The sequence below is a fragment of the Geospiza fortis genome, unplaced genomic scaffold (genome assembly GCF_000277835.1).
Source record: "Geospiza fortis unplaced genomic scaffold, GeoFor_1.0 scaffold23, whole genome shotgun sequence".
NCBI classification, from domain to species: Eukaryota; Metazoa; Chordata; class Aves; order Passeriformes; family Thraupidae; genus Geospiza; species Geospiza fortis.
Window position 1 is genome coordinate 13,612,932 of NW_005054303.1, and position 19,652 is coordinate 13,632,583.

The 19,652-nt window shown below is 49.1% G+C and overlaps 1 protein-coding gene across 3 annotated transcripts in view; it reads right to left on the reverse strand.

The window, feature by feature from the left end:
• The window catches only part of SAMD4A (sterile alpha motif domain containing 4A), a 98,637-nt gene extending 78,991 nt beyond the window's left edge, over positions 1–19,646 (reverse strand). For all 3 annotated transcript variants that reach the window (XR_004082939.1, XM_005417966.2, XM_005417965.2), the window contains exon 1: positions 19,359–19,646. Coding sequence is in view for 2 of the 3 variants with exons in the window: in XM_005417966.2 (XP_005418023.1) it covers positions 19,359–19,554 (196 nt within the window). In the remaining variant the exon portion in view is untranslated. The remainder of the gene's footprint in view (positions 1–19,358) is intronic.
• Between the last annotated feature and the right edge of the window lie 6 nt (positions 19,647–19,652).

The window sequence follows — 19,652 nt, forward strand, 5'->3', positions numbered from 1 at the left end:
ATGCCCTTTTTCCGGCTGAAAACAGCACAGCAGCAGCTCCAAGAGATCTGGATTAGGGGCATCAGTTCCTAGTCTGTGATATGGGGGTCCCACAATGAGCAAAGGGTCCCCTTGGAGCCATCTCACAGCAAGCCTGGGTGGGCAGGCACCTTCTCAGACACCCAAAATTCCCATCCATCCCACTTCCAGACTGGAACTGTGCAACAGTTCAGGTTGGGAAAGACTTGAGACCCAACACTGGCACAGCCACCAATGAACTGTGGCCTCACATGCCACATCTACACATCCCTGGAACACTTCCAGAGATGGAAGCTGGAATTCAACCACCCCCCCTGTCTGCACAAGGTCTGATGCTCTCCTGAAGGGTCTGCAAAAGACTCCAGGTCAGAGCCAGAGGGGACCCCTCAGCTGAGGAAAAGGAGGGAGAGGTGGGGTCCACCTGTCAGAAAAATCCCTGGACTGAGGCTGATGCACCCTGGTCCTCTGGGATGTCTGTGGGGAACCTTCCACAGGAATCTTGGCTGGCACAGGGACCAATAAGAAGAAGAAATAAATGCACAGAAGAAAGACATAAATGCACAGAATGGGTGGTGCACTGGAAAAAAAGAACCCAAGAATCCCAGAATGGTTTGAGTTGGAAGGGACCATAAAGAGCACCTCCAATTCTTTCTTTCTCTACACCAGGTTGCTCCAAGTCTGAGCTCCAGTTGTTATTTCAGAAAGAAAATGCTTCTTCTTTCATGGCAACACAATAAAATGAGATATTTCTGTGGCTTCTACCTTGATGGGAGAATGGCCAGAGCTGAGAAATGAGTGGCCACAATGAGCCCTGAGTGAGCCCTTGCCTGGCTCTGGCACTAAGGACACAACACTGTCCTTTAGCCCCAAGCAGGATTTCCTCTCCTTTTCCATCCTCATTCCCAGACATCACCAGCCACAGGAACATCTGAGAGGAAGCCAGATTTTTTTTTTAACAAAAAACCCCAGGTTTTTTTTGTAAAAAAGCTGGTTTTTTTCAAAAACAGTTGGAATATCACACAGCCCAATTCATCCTCTATTTGATAGTTAAGAGGAAACCAAAATCCTTTGGACAGAGAGAGGAGAACTGCAGCAGCTCCAGCCCCAACTGTCCAGTTCCATCCCACAACCCTGAAGGTTTTTCCTAAAACCACAAACCCTTTTTGCTCAGGAGTGAGGATGCACAGCCCATGCCACCATAGCCCTTATTTCCCTAAACACACCCCTGATGTGATTTAGTGTTTCCACCCTGCCCAAAGCACCTAAAGCCTGGGAGAAGAGGGGCTGCAGCATCCCTGCTCCCTCCCTGGCATGCAGGACACAGCAGGTCCCTTGTCCTCTGGTCCCTGTGCAGGCTGACAGGGAGGAAAGGAAAATCCACAGTTACCAAATCTCCATCCTAAACAAGCAGAGAGATGTAGGATGGAAGAAGCTGTGCCCAGGCTGGGTGCACAGGAACCTCACAAGATGCCAAGAAGATGATTTGGGACCCGCCCACAAGTCAGCCTCAGGAGAACACAACAAGAAGCAGCAGTGCTAAGAAAGGAGGGAAAACCACTGCACACATTCCCCAGTTTTTTTACAAGCTTTTCCCAACTGCTAAAATAAAAAAATCCTGAGCAAATTTAGCAAAACATGTCAACAAGTTCTATGTTATAGCCCAGACACACGTGCTCTCCTCAGTAAGTTGCATTTTTAGAAACCTTCCTTTGCAAAACCTGGTGTTGGTGGGCCTGGTGTTGGGTTTGTTTTCTTTTCTAGTTCCAAGTACACCCTGGAGACTTAAAAAAAAAAAAAAAACAAAAAAGGCCATTTTTAGATTTGCATGTGCAGAGAAGACTAGGAGAGTGTCACCATGTGTCTGAGATGTTAAATCCTCCAAAACCATATGCTGATGATTGCTCTAACAAAAGAGACTGCAATGATAAAAGGAAGCCTTATGTTCAAGTACCCGTTAGTCGTGCGAGATTAGAAATTACCTCACAACCCAATCTTTATAAAAAGGCTTTAAAAGCACAGGATTTCTCCTTAATATGAAAGCAATGAACTGATAGCTACTCATTATTGAATTACTCATTCAGATTTAACAGCAGCACAAAGTACAAAGCTTCTCATCTTCTGTGTCCTCTTGACAAACTACAGGGGGAAGGACAAGAGGCAAATATTTCCCATGGGATTCACTCCCAGAATCACAGAATGGCTGGAAAAGACCTCTGAGATCACTGAGCCCCACCTGTGACTGTCACCACCTTCTCAAGCAGACCAGAGCACTGAGTGCCACATCCAGTCATGATGGGAATGAACACCTGAACACTTCCAAGGATGGTGAGCAGTTCCAGGGATGCTGAAAACCTCCAGGGATGCTGAAAACCTCCAGGGATGGGTTCCACAGAAACCTGGGCTGTGCTGCTGAATGTGAGGTCAAGGATTTACTGGCTGATCAACACAGCACATCCCCAGGGCAGGAGAAGCTTAATTATGGAAAAAAATGGGCCACATATTAAACAGAGTGCCAAAACTAGTGCTGATCAAACACAAAGGAGTGGGTGGACACCTCCATGCCCAAGACCAACGTGGCCAGACAAACCATTCCCTGAAATAGCTCCTTCCCAGCCTCCTCCTCCCAAACCTGGCTTCAGTTTCAGCTCCAGCTGTTCCCTCACAAATTGCTCCTCCTTAAATAGTCTCCATTCCTCCTTCCTAGGGGAGGATTTACCCCACAGGATGACAGCAGGCTGAACTATCAGGAGAAAACTAAAATAGACTTTCACAAAGATTAATGTCCCACTAGCAGCTGCATTACAGTGAAATGCAGCCACCTGGAGGGTTAATAAATATACAGATGGATTAATACAGAGACTGAAATTTATAAATAGACTGAACACTTCATTTCTGCAGCAAATTCCCCAGGAAGGAGGAAGGTGGGAGCACCCACAAAATAAGGAATACACCATCCAGGCAGAACAGCTGTGCACACCATGAAGCATCAGGAAGAAATTCTTCTGTTTGAGGGTGGGCAGGCCCTTGCACAGGGTGCCCAGAGGAGCTGTGGCTGCCCCTGGATCTCTGGAAGTGTTCCAGGCCAGACTGGATGGGGCTTGGACCAACCTGGGATAGTGGAAGGCATCTCTGGCTATGGCAGGGGGTGGGAATGAGATAATTTTTCAGGTCCCTTCCACCAAACCATTCCTGTAATTCTCCATCTGCAGCATCAACGCTGGAGGAGTGTGAGGATACAGAAGCAGGAAGGAGCTAACAATGTTCTCACCATTTACCATCCAATGCACAAAATTAGAGGTGATGAAGCAAATCTGAGATGCATTTTTGGGACAGAAGGGACCAGAAGGTGCTTCAATACCCTAAATGAGTGTCCTTGCACACACCCAAGGTCTTTCCAAGCAGTTTCTGGAGACGTGGCTGCTGCAATCTGGCTGTCTGCAAGTAAGTGATGCAGATCAAGCCCTCAGCAGCACTGCAAAACCAGCTATAAACACACCTGCCACCTGAACCTGGTAAATGGGAAAGAAAACTAACCTGGATATTGAAATTACTCTTGGAAAGACCAACTGTCCCTTCCCCTCCACCAGAAGTAACAGCAACGTGCTGCGGCGCAAGAAAGGAATTGTATTTATAAAGTCAAGCTAAAAGAATGAGTTTGTGCTCAAGTTGTGGTTCACCACCAGAAAGACCCATCTCAGGAGCAGCAGAGTGCTCAGGGCAGGATCAGATCCAGTTATCTCCACAAGCTGCACTGTTATCTGCTTGCACACACAGTTCCTCCATAGGATACGTGGTGGTGGGATGTGATAAATGGCAAAGCCATCCTGAGCAATGTGAAGACATCACACCTACAGAACACCAGCCTCGTGTAACAGAGCAAACACACAGTGGCAAAAGCAGCTGGTGACATGAGGGAAAAAAAGAGGGGGAAAAAGCCCAATTCCTTGAGAGGATTTATTTTTAAATGATGGTTGCTCAAGCCTACTCGGGGATTCAGTACGTGCAGCTCCTGTGCATGAGGACGAATGGTGACTCAGCAGGTAAAAGCTGTCAAAAACACATCCAAGATTCAAATTATAAAATAAAAATCAGGAGGAAAAGCTATAAATACCTCGAGCAGTTTTGCTTTGTGCACTGGTTGGATGCCAGGGGAACCCCATTCCCGTGCCCAGCACCCACGGGGGCTCCCCCCTCCAAAGGCAGAGCCACCAATGGGATCCCCAAGGCCAGGAACCACTTTGGGATCTGTGTCTGCCCCAAATACAATGTGCCAGGGATCCCATCACCACTGAATTTCAGTTGGGATGCTAAAGGCAGCCTTGCACCCCAAGGCACACCCTACTCCAGCCTTCATTGCATGTTGCTCCAGAGAGGACAGGAGTGAGACTTCTTAATGCACATTCAGACAAAAATACTTCTTTTTTTTACACTGCCTTTTTTAAAGTTTTAAATAAAAGTCAAAAAGCCCAGCCAACATGAAAGGCTGGATAAACACTCCTCCTTTCCCCAGCAGAAATTACAAAAATGCCTTTGAATTTGTTTTGGCAAGAAACAATGTTTTTTATGAAAGAGCTTCATTGAAAAGTCACAATTTGGAATGTATTCATCTATTCTACATTTTTAAAAAAAGTTTTAATTACCACTTTAGGAGTATTTTGACATAGTTTATGGTTTGTTAGATTGTGCTGTGTGCTACAAATGCCAAACACACCTTTTGGAAGTGCCTCATTATTGTATTAATGCAAAATGTTGGGTTTGTGCTGCCGAGACTCGTGTCGGCAAATGAAAAATAATAAATTAATTCCATTTGGAGAAAATGCTGCCATTTATAACCCAGCAATTAAGAACAGATTTAATTTTAGATATTGCTGCACCCTTCAGCTTAGCAAGTTATTCAGTACCAACACTGGTACTATCAGTGTATGCTCAGTTCTTTAAAAAACAGACCCAGGCCAATTTCTCACCCCTTAAATTAGCGATGCTAGACATGAAAAGTTAATGCTGCTTTCCTCTCTCCTCAAAGTTGCAACATATGGATTCTGTTGGGGGAAAGAAAGAAAAAAAAAGGCAGCACATGCTGGGATTTCTACTATAACAGGCCAAATTTTATCAGCCAGGGGCATGTAAGGAGTTAACAAAAAACCCCAAACCTCAACGGAGCGAGGCAGTGTTTGCAAACCAGGGGGTGCAGATATTTTGAGGGAGAGGAAAACAGCCCAAATCCTGGCTCTGGAGAGATCCCCAGAGCCCCATGTCCCTGCCCAGGGCCAGGCAGAGCTGCAGCAGGTAGGAGATGGAGAGAGGAAAACCCTTTTATGTGGCTGTGGCTGTGCCAGCGGGAAGGTGATGCCCAGGGAGGGCTGGGCTGCGGGCACAGCTCCAGCTGGCACCGAGGGCAGGGCAGGCTGCTGGCTGCATCCCACACAGCAACACTCAGAGGGACCATCCCTGCATCCCTGGCACTGATGGGACAAGCCCAGCACTCCATGAGAACCAAAGGCTGCCAGGAAATGGGACCTCAGTGTCCTGGGTGGCTCCCAGCATAAAACACTCACTGCCACCACCATGAAAACAGACTGTGGCCAAGGGAAGGGAAACGGGAGCAAGGACATGGGAACTCCCCTTCCCCCACGTGTCCTGGCAGTGTCACAGCTCCCAGTACCTCCAGCCCCAGCAGGAGACCACAATGTACGGAAAGAAGGGACACACAGGGGCTGTGGCAGCAGGCCAGACTTGGAAAGCAAAATTAACACATGTGGGAAGGGACAAGGAGGGAAGCAGCTCTCTGATGATGGCAGTGGGGCCCAGGGCATCCCCTGCAGCACTCAGGTGACACAGTGACACCTCTCTGCTGCTGTCACAGCAGCACAGCTGCCAGGACACGCTGTGGGATCCCCAAGGGTGGCCTGACCAAAGCCAGGTGTGTTTTTGTCACAGGAATGCTCTGGGCTTGCTGCAGGAAAAGCAGGAGAATGCTTTGGGCTTCTTGTTACACAGGAGGCCAGAACAGGCAGCACACCCAGAGCTGTGTGAAAATAGCCAAGTTTGGGGGTTTTTGACATCGAGATGATGAAGATAACAGTCACCACAGTAAGTCTTAATAGTGCAACAAAAAGATTTTGTGAAACGCTAAGGGGATCCCCCCCAAAATCCCAGCACCAAACTGGGACAGAGCAGCAGAGCTCAGAGAAAAGCTCTCTGCATCCTTGGGACCCTGCCTGGGTAAACCCAGATAAACCAAGTGACAAACACTCAAAACCACCAGAGGGATTTGCCAGCCCCCAAAAGATCCAAGGGCACCTTCACCACACCTTGACCTGCCACAAACCCTCTTGGGGCACATGTGAAAGCAAGCAAGACTAAATTAAACCTTGGCTTTTATAAGGCTCCTCCTTCTCCTTGGACAAAAAAAAAAAAGGAAAAATAAAAAATCCCCAAGCACATATTTTTATTTATCAAGATTCCAGCAGTCTCTTTTCCTGCTCCATCCCTCTCAAAGGCTGTACTGAGGAGGATTGCTGCACTAATTGTAAGTCTCTGGAGAAACAGGCTTTCCTCTGCTTTCACACTGGAATTAGTTACGCTCAGCCTGACCTTGCATTATTTTTAAGCTCTGCAACATTAAAAGAAAATTAAGAGAGACTTGTTAAATCCCTTAAAAGGTAAAACAACCCTACTGCCCCAGGTTTACACACACAAAAAAACTCAAACCCAAACCAAAAACGAGCTCTTAAATCACAACTACCCCTTTAATGTGGTAGGATTTAGTCTTACATTTTAAATTCATTCATTTCTCGTTCGCTCAAACAATCACACCAGCTTTAATGAGCTCTCCCTATGAAAACTCCAACTACAAAGGATCACATTTGCTCTTGTTCCAGAGCTCCACACACCTCGAAAGGAAATCCTAAAGCATCCTGTGCTTCTTAGCAGCCAGATTACCAGCTTTTAATCCTCTCTGCCAGATGTATTTTTAATCTTTTTGCGTGTAATAAAGCAAATTAGTGTAATTGTATGGGTAAACTGAATCAAAATAGGCACATAAGATTAAAAAGCCCCTGAATTTGGTTATGTTTTGCAGATCTGGCAACTAACAGAGCTGGGAGCTGAATCAGCCCTGCAGGCACTGGCAGAGGGAGAAGCTGCTGCAGGGTGAGTGAGGAGCTCCATCAGCCCTTGGCCACAAGTCATGGGCTTGTTTTTCCTCTGGGGCCCACATAGGGACCACACCAGCTCCTGGGTGAGCAATCACAGCATGGTTTGGGTTGGAAGGGACCTTAAAGGCCATCCAGATCCACCCCCTGCCAAGGGCAGGGACACCTTCCACTATCCCAGGGAGCTCCAAGCCCCATCCAGGTTGTTCATCCCTCCAAACTGCCACTGCTCTGGCTGTCTCAAGCCACCACTGTAACTCATTATGTGGGTTCTCTGCTATCAGCAGGTTAGATGGGATATTGGGAATAAATTCTTGGCTGTGAGGGTGGTGAGGCCTCAGCACAGGTTTCCCACAGAAGATGCCTTTCAGGTATCTTCTCACAGAAGCCACCCTGCTACCAAAACCTTGCCAGGCAAACCCAACACAGCCCAGGGAAATGGATTCTGCTGGAGTTCAGCTGGGCTGGACCCCAGCTATCACACACTGAGATTACTGACTGCTCAGGGCAGTGGCAGAAGACATCAAGTACTCCCACTTTAAAACCAGAAACCAACTGAACACCAATGCTGACATCCAGCCTGGCTTCAGGAGGGATTTAAAGAACTTGGGCTTCTTCATTCCCTAATCCCACACCATTCCCCACTACCAACCAGGATTGATTCCAAACAATGCAAAAGCATCTGTGCACATTTTTGTAATTATTTCAGACCCAGCAGAGAGCAGCCTCCCCTTTCTGTAGGGTTAATCTAAAGAACAGTTGCCAAAATGCTGAGAACACAGAGGAACAATAGCTCCTCTGATGAAATTCCTCCACTCCATAGAGAAACCAGTATCCTCCAGCTGCTGTGGCTTGTCCAGAGAGATCTCCAAGTGTTTACCGGCTCCCATAAATAACAGGGGGAAAAAAAAATATTACAAACTCAAAGATTTGAGTGCAGCTTGCAAATAATGACTGCAGAGCCCTGCCATCTAACCACAACACAAGTTTTATTAATGCAACATTTGCTTTGTGTGAAATATAAACCCAGGACATCAGTGGAGGGAGTGCAGGGTTGGCCACCTGTCCCGGGGGTAGAGACTCGCTAAACTTATCAGCACAGAGACCACTTCCAGCAGCTCCATCCCTTTAAATCCTCGTTCTCAGTGGAATCTCTGATCAGTCATTTATAAAAGCTGGGAAGCCAGGCTGGACAGCTGAATTACAGCAGCTATTATCCACATATGCCTGAATACCAGCAGACACCTTTATTTATAAAGGCTCTCCGGCTGACCGAGATTTGACATCGGCTACAAAAAGCACTCAGCATCCAACTGGCTGCTCCAGAAGAATGTGAGGAGAGGTTGGCAAGCAGGGGCTAAGCAGACACCTTTGCACAGCTTCCCTGCTGCTGCCATGACTCCTAACCCAGCAGGTTTAAGTAATTGATTTCCTGAGCAGACACACAAAGTTGCACACCTCTGCCTCTTCTGCTATGCATTCAAATGCCTCATGCCTAATTCTAAAGTATTTGGAGTATTTTATCAGGCCTAGCCTCTCTCTTTTTAGGGTCTCTGCACTTTCCAAGATGCTGTTTGTTGTTTGCTCACCTTTGGGCTCATCCTCACTTGTGAGCTGTGAGCTCATTTTCCATGAAAACTGGGAACTTTGTCGGGTAATACAAAGGCAAGGAAATGGGAAAGAAGGTGATAAAAAAATCCCAGTTGCTCTTGGCAGATTTTCTTTAGCTCTAACGGTCTCACTAACAACCCCTGATAGCAGGTGACCAAAGTGTGAATTCTGCTTTAAACTGACAGAATTCCCAGGAGCAACACATGCAAACACAGCCCAGGGGCTTAGGTACCCATCACACTCCTGATCTACTGCCCTAACCTCAAACAGGAGCTGGGTCCAGTCCCCAACAGGGCTCCAAGGGCTGTTGCAAGAGCCACTGCAAAGAAGGGTTTTCCTTGCCTCATTCCTCATTTTTTAAGCAAGGACCATTGAAAGCATCCTCCTTTGACCTCCAAAAGCATCCTTGTTCAGCTGGAGAAGAGAAGGCTCCAGGGAGACCTCAGAGACTCTTCCAGTGCCTACAAAAGTTATGAGAGAGCTGGAGAGGGGCTTTGGATCCCTTCACAAGGGATGAAGTGACAGGACAAGGAGCAATGGTTTCCCGCTGCCAGAGGGCAGATGGATGGGATTTTGGGAAGGAATTCCTGGCTGTGAGGGGGGGAGGCCCTGTCACAGGTTTCCCAGAGCAGCTGTGGCTGTCCCTGGATCCCTGGAAGTGCCCAAGGCCAGGCTGGACAGGGCTTGGAGCAGCCTGGGACAGTGGAAAGTGTCCCTGCCCATGGTAGGGGCTGGAACAAGGTGAACTTTAAGGTCCCTTCCAGCCTAAACCATTCTGGAAGTCTGTGATCCTTCCTATGATCCTGCCCCCAGCACCCATCCCTCCCTCCCAGCCAAACCCCCAGCACCAGACTGAGCCTCAGCACAGCTCCCCAGCTAAAATTCCCTACAGATGATGAAAATTAGAGAGCTGAGAGCAGCAGGAGCAGCCAGGTGACCTCGGGCATCCCTCACAGCACAACCTGGAGCTCTGGGAGGTTTTCCCAAGGAGATGCTGGATGGGATCCCCATGGGGCCACCCTGAAGCCCCCAGGAGCAGTGTCAGGAAGGAGCTGTGTGCTGTCCCTGCACTGCACAGTAAGTTGTTATGGTTACTGAAGGGTTTGTTGGGCTTTTTTTCCTCCTCTTCTAAAAAGAATTCTTATCAGTTTAACATAATACCACCAGTCAATAACAATTCTTATCTTAAAAGGTCACTCAGGTAGTTATAACTCAACATTTCATCTATGTTTGCATTATCTGGAGGGAAACAGCCAGGGGACTTTGTATTTTTTTAAAATAATCCACTTCTTTGCAACTGTAAGATTTTAGAAAAACCCTACCCAGAACCAAGCTGACCCTGTGGCAACTTGAGCACGCTGGGGAACAGTCAGAAAAAAAGGTAGAAAAATCATATTGATGTTTGCTGCATGAGAAACAAGAGGAATATCCCAACAGGAAAACTGAAAAGCAGGAAAATGTATGGACATAGACTGCAGCTGCTGCAGAAACACACATGTTCTGCCTGTAAATGTCAGACCAGCTAAGTTTCATCACAATAAAAGTTGTGGGGTTTTCCCTCCACATTTCTCTCCCCAGTTTCTTCTTCAATTCCCACTGCTGATGGGGGACAGAGAAAAGGGGACAACAGGAAAAACCCAGTGACAAAGAGAACTGATCTGTGATGTTCAGGGTTAAAAACACAGGAAAAAAAAAAGAAAAAAATGCAGCAGCATGGAAAGTGGGTTTTAAGATGCTTCTGGCTAAACCTGGATAAACCCTGTTTTATCCACCCACTCAATTTCTTCTTATAACAACAATGAAAACTCCAAACACAGCACATGCCCATTCCCCACCAGGCAACAGCACAGCCAAGGAGCAGGAGAACTAACTGGTTAAAAGAAAGGCAGGTTTGTGGCTTGCCTGAAACAAGTTGTATTAAAAAAAAAAAAAAAGGCAATCTGGAATTAATTATTTGTGAGGATCAGTAACAGAAGAGAAGCTTTTTGAAGCACCCCACGCTTCTAAAGCAGGGCAGCCTTGGTTGAGAGCAAAGAGTGGAGCAGAGCTGCTGAATCCTGCAGAGGACAGTCACAATATTAACATTATTTTAAGTAAAATAACATCTCCAGGCATGATAGCTCAACAAGCTGGGCCACATCCAGCTCCTGCAAGTAACAGGGAAGGCTTGCAGGGGCTGTGGCAGGAGCTGGCTCAGCCCTTGTGCAACAGAGCTTTCACAGTATCATCCATCTGTGTTTTCCACCTTGGACAGTCCCTTGTCCACAACATAAAATGACCCTGGATTTGTGGTAGCACCTTGCTCTGCCCTGTGGATTATTCTGACAGAATACAAGAAAGTGTTTGCACTGCAGATCAAGCACAGCAAACACCCTGAGAACTCAGCCAAGGGCAGCAGCCAGGGTTAATGGCAGAGAAATACATGGTTTGCACCCTGGGTTCAACTCAGAGAGCAGAAATCTACAGGCACCCCCAAGCAAGCTGCAGACAGGAGTGCTGAGCCCAGGGAGCCTCAGCTGAGGTGCTGCAGCACACACCTGCACAGAGCCCAGCAGAGAAACCAGGCTGAAATCCAGACACCTTCACCAAAACCCCTGACACAGCCATGCCACGGAGTCACTGTGCGTAAATACATCCATAAAACCCCACAGTGAACAATAAAACCCACACTGGCATGATGGGTGAGCCTGTGCTGGAAAATCCTTCACTTACAGCTCCTCCTGCTTCAGCCAGGTGTGTTTGTCTCCTGCAGGGAGAGCCAGGAGAAGCTCATGCACTTCCAAACACAGCCAGCTCCTGCCAGGTACAGAATAAAGTACTGTCTCAAGCTGCACCAAGGGAAATACAGGCTGGATATCAGGAAAAAGATTTTTACAGAAAGAGTGAGAAAGTTCTGGAATGGCTGCCCATGGGGGTGGTGCAGTCCCCATCCCTGGGTGTGTTTAACAAAGCCTGGATATGGCACTGGGTGTCAGGGCTGAGTTGAGCTGTTGGGGCTGGGTTGGACTGGATGATCTTGAAGGTCTCTCCCAACCCAGTGATTCTGTGATTCTGGGTTTCTGTCTCTGCAGCTGGCCCACTCACCCTGACCAGGCTCATTTTCTGCTCAGCACCCAGAACCAGAGCAAACCAAGCTGCTGCCATGGATGAGACCATCCCATGGTCTGCTCCATCAGAGAAAATCCAGCTTGCCATCCCCCAGTGCCAGAAACACAACTCCCTCTGCCCACAAAACCCCTGCCAGAGAACAGCCAGCAGCACCTTCTCCACCAGAGGATCCCAGCCTTGTTTTGATGAGATCCTGCCCTTCCACTTCATGCATCTGCTGCGGAAGAGGAAGCTGGGAACGGATCTGCTCGCTCCAACCTCAACTTTATTTGTAATTACTGGGCCAAGATGGAAAGCCACTGCCTTGGCTGTTTGCCATTGCCCAACTCACACTCAGCAATGACCTCTGGAAATCTCTGTGTCTCTTCCTAGGACCAGAGCACTGGGAAGACAAACACACCATTTCTGAAGGGAAAAGGGATGAACATGCAAGCCTGGGGATCCCTTGCATCAGACCTGCAGCCTCTTTTAGATCCCTCAGCAGCTCTTACGTAACCAGGAGTTAGTAAAATAGTGATGGTCTTGTTTGATTGGTGAAAACAGGAAATACAAAGGGCACACGGACACTCAGAGGCAGATTTGCACAAACACACAGTTCATGTGAGGGCTCGTCCCACCACCCCTGTGGCCTTTCTGCAGGCAAAAAGGGCTTCAAACACAAGGACCTGTGCTTGGTGTGGGCTCCTGCCCTCAGCTGGCACCGTGCAAGGAGAGAGGAGGACACTGGGGCCAGCAGGTGGGAGCCCCAAACCACAGCACTGCAGTACAGCAGCTCCTCCCCTCTCTGATGAGCCCATGCCAGGGCTGGGGGGCAGTGGCAGTGCCAGGGGTGCCCTTTCCCCCAGCAGTTATCTGTGGTAACACTAGACACGAGCTCGACGCCGGAGCGCTGAAGCACTGACGGATGCATCCTAAAATAAAGCTGGAGCTCACACTAATTACTATTTCAGTTACACTGATTGCAAACATAACTCCCAGCTCAGGGAGAAGTGGCTTTCACGGGCCACAAATGAAACCAAGGTGGTCTTTTTTGATGGAGCATGAGAAAAAGAAAGGGCAGAGCTTGAGAAATTGTAGGGAGATGGGAATTTCTGCCGTCATCCACAAGCTTCAACTGCTTCAGGGGAACTCTGTGGGAAAATTCAGCTGACTGGAGCATCAACTGCTTTAAAATCAACTGGCCTAATTGCAAATATATAATAGGTGAAATGGGCGTGCAGCTTTGCTCAGATTTTGAGGTCTAACACGCCAAAGGATGGAACAGTGCAGAGGATGATCCAGCAGCAGCAGTGTGAGCTGCAGGCAGAGCGCTTTCCCCACTCATCCATTTAATCTCGTTTGCAGATAAGTGTATTCACAAACTAGATTATTTTAATTGATGGCTCTACAGCTGGTTCCTATTCAGCTCTTGATCTAAAGCTGTCCTCGACCTCTCCCATCAATCTATATCCTGATAGTGATGCTCTGTGTGCTTCCTCTCCTCCACCAACATCCTCCCTGCTCCCACTCTGGTAGTAGAGGAAGAACTCCAGCTCTGCTGCTTTTCCAAGCACAAATACAAGATATGTGCACAGAAGGAATCAAGGAACAAGCTGGTCCAGGCAGAGGATCCCAGCTCAGGTCTGTGATGATGCAGGAAATGCTTCCCTGCCTCTTTCACATGCACTCCAACAGTGGGATTTTTCCCAACTGAAGTCAGTGAGGAAATTAACCCTGGCACTAACCCTGGCATCAGGCCCCTCCCTGAACTACCTGAGAAAAGGGTTAAAAGGACACTGAAAAGTATGGAAAGGTCTCTGGGGAACAGCAGCCCACCCATGAGCAACCCTCTTGCACCACACCATGCTCCAGGCAGCAGAACAGGCTGTTACCATTAGTTAACTTTTTCCTTTCCATTTTAAGTATTACAGCCTAAAAATTACCACCCAGGCAAGCTCTGCCACCCCCCATCCAGAAGACCTGGCCCTCATTAGCTCTGCCAATGGAGGAGACTTTGTCATTCATGCTGGCAGAATTCTGGGAGCAGGCACAGGAGTATCTCCTTACTGCTCTTACTGCAAGGGACACGTGCCAGGAATGACAAGGGAAGGAGGTTTTAAACAAATAGGAGAAAATACAGAAGAGCAAAGTGCAAGCCCAGGAGAGTCTCCTGTAGGTCCCAGCACTGGGGTGAGGGGGACAGCAAAGGGGAACCTTTGTAATGCCACACCACAGACCTTCCTGCAGCCTGCAGTGCTTCCCACAGCCACTCTGGAAAGCATCCCTAAAAATAAAAATAGCTTTGAATCACAAGAGAACACTGGGTGTGTAGCCTGGCTCAAAGCCCCTGGCTAACAGCACTCTGTACTTCTGTACCCCTACCCTTAGTATTTCCCAAAATCCCAGCACTGATAGCTTTTAGCCCTCAAGTTTGCAAACAAAACCTGGGAAAGGTGTGTGGCAGCAGGTCAAGCACCAGCAGGCAGGTTAAAGCAAGTGTCAGCTCAGCAGATCTGAGCTTTGCCCAGGTCACCCAGAGAGGCTGTCCCATCCCTGGGAGTGTTCAAGGCCAGGCTGGATGGAACTCTGAGCTGTCCCTGTCTGAGGGGTTTCAACAGGATGAGCTTTCAGGTCCCTTCCAGCCCTTCTCTGATTCTGTGATCTCTCCATTTAAGAGTCCCAGCTCCTAACTTTTAATGAGCAGAGCCAGCTGGGTTGCTCACATTCCTCTCCAGGCAGACACAAATGTGTGGAATGACCACACAATGCCAATGTCCAGCCCTGCACTCAGAATTCCCCATCAAATCCAGTAAGCACAGGCTCAGCTCCACACCCCCTCCCCCTCCTGGGCTCCTCCAGTCCCACTGTGTGACAGCCCAGCAATGCCCTCACACAGCCCAAGGACATTTAAACCACAGCTCAGCATTGCAATGCAACTGCAAGCCAAGAATTTTTTTTTTTTAAAATGGGAAACACCCTCCAACTGGGCACTGAATGATTTGCCATCAGTGGGGTAACTGAGGATGAACTACAAAATTTGCACAGTGCGGGGGTAGCAGCTTCCTGATGGGCTGGGAGACTGTGGCTGGGCTGGCAGCAACAGATGCAGGGCTGGAGCCACAGGGAGCTAAGGATATAAGCAGCAAGGTCTGCAGGAATATGTAATACCTTTTAATAGACCAGCTGGTACAGTTGGGAAAAAAACCCACAAGCACACAAGCCCTCCTTTGAGCTGGTGCACCTTCATGCCTGGCCATTTTTTCCAGCTGCATCACTTGGTCTATTAAAAGACATTACAGCTCCCTGCAACCCTTGTCTCTTCCTTTGGCCAGTCCTTCCCAGGATGAGGAATCTAGGTCATCCTGATGATACCTGTGATACCTGACAGCCTGCTGAAATGAAATTAAGATTTTGGCCCTAACACATGGAGCAGTGAATGTCCTGTGCACAGGCCAGAGGAAGCTTCTTGTCCTTTAAGGCCAAGAGCTCAAAGCTGTCACTGCTTCCATCAGTGCACATGGGTGTTTGGACACCTGGAGGACCTACAGGAGTCTTTGGGCACTTGTGTCAACCTTGCAGGAATGAGAGAGCCAGGGCTGGTGGGGTGGGATGTGGGACTGCTTTGGGAACAAACCACAGAGGGATGCTGGAGTGGATGAAAGCAGATTCTGCACTCAACACCCATGTTCCATGGACAAGCCATACATCTCCTCACCGGGTCTGCAGCCCACAGAGCAGCCACACCCAGCAGCGCTGGGTGCCCCAGGAGGAGCACAGGTCCCATTCCCACCCCACTCCTGCCTGACCTTTCCTGGAAGCTCAGAGGAGGTTGTTGTGTCCTGACGGCTCTGAGCAGCTGGGACTGAAGCTGCCCAGCAAGGCCAGGCTGGAAGGAAGGAAGGAAGTTATAGCAGGCTTTTAAATAGTGCTGTGCAATACCTGAAACTTCTATTTCTGTGCACAGATAATATGGTTTCCATATTCTCCTCCTTCTCAGCAGACCAAGCCACGCACGCTCCAGTCGAATTAGCAACAACCCACACTCTTCACCAGTTTAAACCATTAAAGCTCAGTGAAGCCACTGTGTAGGCCAGTCCCAAGCTATGCATTTCACCTAATGAAGAATCTATAGATGTCCTTCCAAGTCTGCTTCCCAGTCCTATTTTCCCTTTATATCTAAGCAATGGATTGCAGGTGGTCTTGCAGCCCCCACACACCAATGCAGCTTCCTGCAAGACACCTGAGGCTGGCAACAAGGTTACATCCACCCCTCCAGGCTTAGGCAGGGAACCACGGAACCAGGAGGATCCTCAGGGCTTCCTGAGGTTCATACACAGCTGTACACAGCACAGCCACGTGGGGTTTGCAGTACTGATGAGGACAGCTTGGCTGTCATTATGAAAATACCCTCACACTTGGAAAAAAAAAACATCACCAAAATAGAGCTCCTCCAAACTAAATATATTTGCTTCTCTGTGGCAATTAACCAGTTAAAAAATTCTCTTCCTTGAGTTTTCCCATCACATCTGCCATTTATCAGACCTCTCATCTTGAGTCTACCAGGCAAGAAACAACCTGGACACCTTTGCTGAAATGGGTTTTCCTCCACACGTGGTGCACACACCTGAGGGCTCTGAGCCCAGCACCACCAGGCAGAGAGGATCTCTGAGCTCTGGGCTGCCTTTGGGACCCTCCTGATCTCTGCTGTTGGTGATAACAGTTCCAAAGATGGTGCCCATCCACCACAGATCACAGCAGGGCTGCCACTTACTCCTAAGAACCTAGGAGTAACATTCCAGTTTTCCCACCTCCCCACGGGGCTGGGACAAGTAACAGGTCCTGCATGTATGAAACAACTCAATTCTCACAAGGTCCAGTGTAATTCCAACACCTGCTCCAGGACATTAGCCCAGCAGTTACATTCAGCTGGTGACACCACTTCCCAGACAGTGGATTTCATGGAAAGGGAACATCTCCTGCCCTACAGCCCCCACCAGGGATACCAATGGGACACCTACAAGCAGTGAGCCACTATTTCCAAGTCAGCAAACACCAGGAAAATGTACCAGGAGCCACCTCAGGCCCCAGCCTGGGAAAGAATCGAGCCCAAATCCAAATCAGTAATGTAAATACCAGGATTCAAAGAGTAAGAAGTAATGCAAGGTGATTCCATTGCCAGGGAAGTGACAAGTGCCAGACTGGCAAACAGGCATGGAACAGGAGTGATTTAAGGAATATAGGTGGTTTTAGGAAAGCAGCACTAACACAGGAGACTAAAAGCTATTTCCTAACTGAGCCTGGTTACAAATCTCAACTAACCTTCCCTGCACTGCAAAAGGATTGCCTGCAAAAGTGCATGTCCTGCTCTGCAGGATGCATGGATTTGCCCATCCCAAGGGAAAGCCATACAGAGGGGATGCTCGGTGAGAAAGAGGAACTCAGTGGATCCAGGTTTTGGCACCAGAGCTATGAATGCCCTGGAGGAAGAGATCATTTTTGGAAGGCAGGCCAGGGAGAGCTCAGGCAGCTCCACCAAGGCAGCAAGGGCCAGGCAGGGGCTGGGTGCCAAGCCCTGCACGCAGGAGAAATCCTTGTGCCAAGCAAGGTCACCAGGATTACAGGGGCAAGCAGGGATTGCTCGCACGAGTGGAGATGGGAAGGGCCCAACCCTGGTCTGCACCCAGCCTTACACTGAGAAAATGCCACCACACAGGCGGCCCTACATGACTCTGTGTCCAGGACCTCTTCAGAACCCTGTTTTCCTTCACAATTTGCCTTTCCTGGTGGCAGGAGGCAAATCACCCCCCTCCAATCCCCTGGCCGAGCGAGGGGACACAGCTGCTGCCAAACCCAGAATGAAAAACTGAGATGCTGATAAAAAAAATAAAATTAAAAATATATTGCTCACACTAACTCGCAGAGGGAACCACAGCAAAGCTGTGCTGAGGCTGGCACGGGAAGCTGCAGATTTATCCAGGAGCAGCCGAGTTTGGAGAATGTGTTCCCTCCCGGCCCCCCCCGGGGCCTCCCCACCCAAAGGGATGGATGAGGTTCATCCCTTCAGCTGTTTATAAAAGCAGCAGCACTGCGCCCAGACGCACTCGGCAGCATTCCTCCCTCTCATTCCTGCGAGCTATATAAGGGAACGGCCAATTCCAGCCTCGCTCCCCCGTAGCCAGCCCCGATCCCTGTGCGCCGGAGCAGCTCCAGGCTCGGTTTCCTGCAGAAGGACTTAAATCCGTCCTCGGTGGAACACGGCGCTGCGCTGGACCTTGTCATCAAATGGCAGCGCAGGCAGCTGCCAAATCCTGCCGGCTCGGTGCTCTAATAGGGAACAGCTGGAGAAGGAAGGACCCTGCATTCCTCCCGCCCCGTCCACACCGGGGGCTCCGCTCGGGATCCGGCCGCAGGATTTCCATCCATCACGGAACGCAGCCGGCCGCTCCCCGGCACTGCTCTGCCACGCACAGCCCAACACCCGAGAGCTTCCAGCCCCCTGCGATTTTGGGGCTTAGGAATGGGGGTTTGCTTTGCTTTTTATGGGATTTTTTTCGTTTGGGATTATTTTTTTTTTTTTTGAGAGGTGTTGGAGAAACAGAACTGCGCAACTAAATGACATTTCACCTTCCCTGCTGGCCCTCTGTGTTACAAAAACTCTGCTTGAAGCAACTTGCATCCCTGCGTACATCCACGCTTAGGAACACACACATCTGTAACACACCCCCCACAAATAAATACGGGAACACACGGCGCAATTCGCACGGAGCCTGTGCCATTCCCATCCTGCTCCAACTCCCATTTACTTTGGAGGAGTTGAGCAACTTGTAATGACAAATAAATAAAAGAAAAATACACTTTCGGTAGCCAAGCACATTTGCTGTCCTGCACCCTGCACGCTCAGTAACATGAAACAGTCCACTCATATTTTCTCCGAGCTCTGCTGAAACACAAGGGGGTATTCAGAGCCGCAGGAAAAAAAATGCGTCCAAACAGGATCTGAATGATGAAATAGGAATTGCCACATTTAACAGGAAAAAAAAAATAGGATAACCCAGTTGTCCAGACCTTTATACAATAACAGTTCGTCTGAGGTAGCGATGGGCTGCTTCTGCATGTTGCAGAGAGCAAAGCAAGCCACGTTGCCCAAAAGAAGCCTAGAAAATCCAGACTCTACGTGACCTGACTTACTTATTTCACAGGAAACTGCATGGAAGGAGGAAGGGGGGGCACGGGGGGGAAAGGGAAAAAAAAAACCCACCAATCATTCATGCTACCGTAGTTACACCACGCCATGGAGCGGAGTAGTTTGCTGCGAAAAACCAAACTGAAATAAGCCAAACCTCGTTTGGAAAATAAAACGCGAGCAGAGAACCGAGTTGGAGGAGCCCCCCGGCTCCCAAACCGCACCCGTTTCTCGGGTGTATTTTTTTTTTTTTTTTAATTTCGACGGCATTAGAGCACTGCCCGAGAAGGCTCGCCAGCACTCACCGGGGTTGTTGGCCTCCCCTTCGAGGATGTGGAGCTCGGTGCAGTCTGCCAGGGAATGCTCGAGGCAGAGCTGGAGGAAGCGAGCCTGGGTCCGGCTGACGCGTTTGAGCAGGGAGAGCAGCGCAACAGTCTGCTCGCACTCGTTCCAGCCCTTGAACCACCCGGCCAGCACGCCAACCTGGTCTCGGAACATCATGGTGAGCCGGAGGGACAGCTCTGCGGGGAGAGAATAAATAACCGGGACAGCCTCCCTGCCCCGGCGCCGCTGCCGCCACCGTGCTCGGGTCAGGGGTA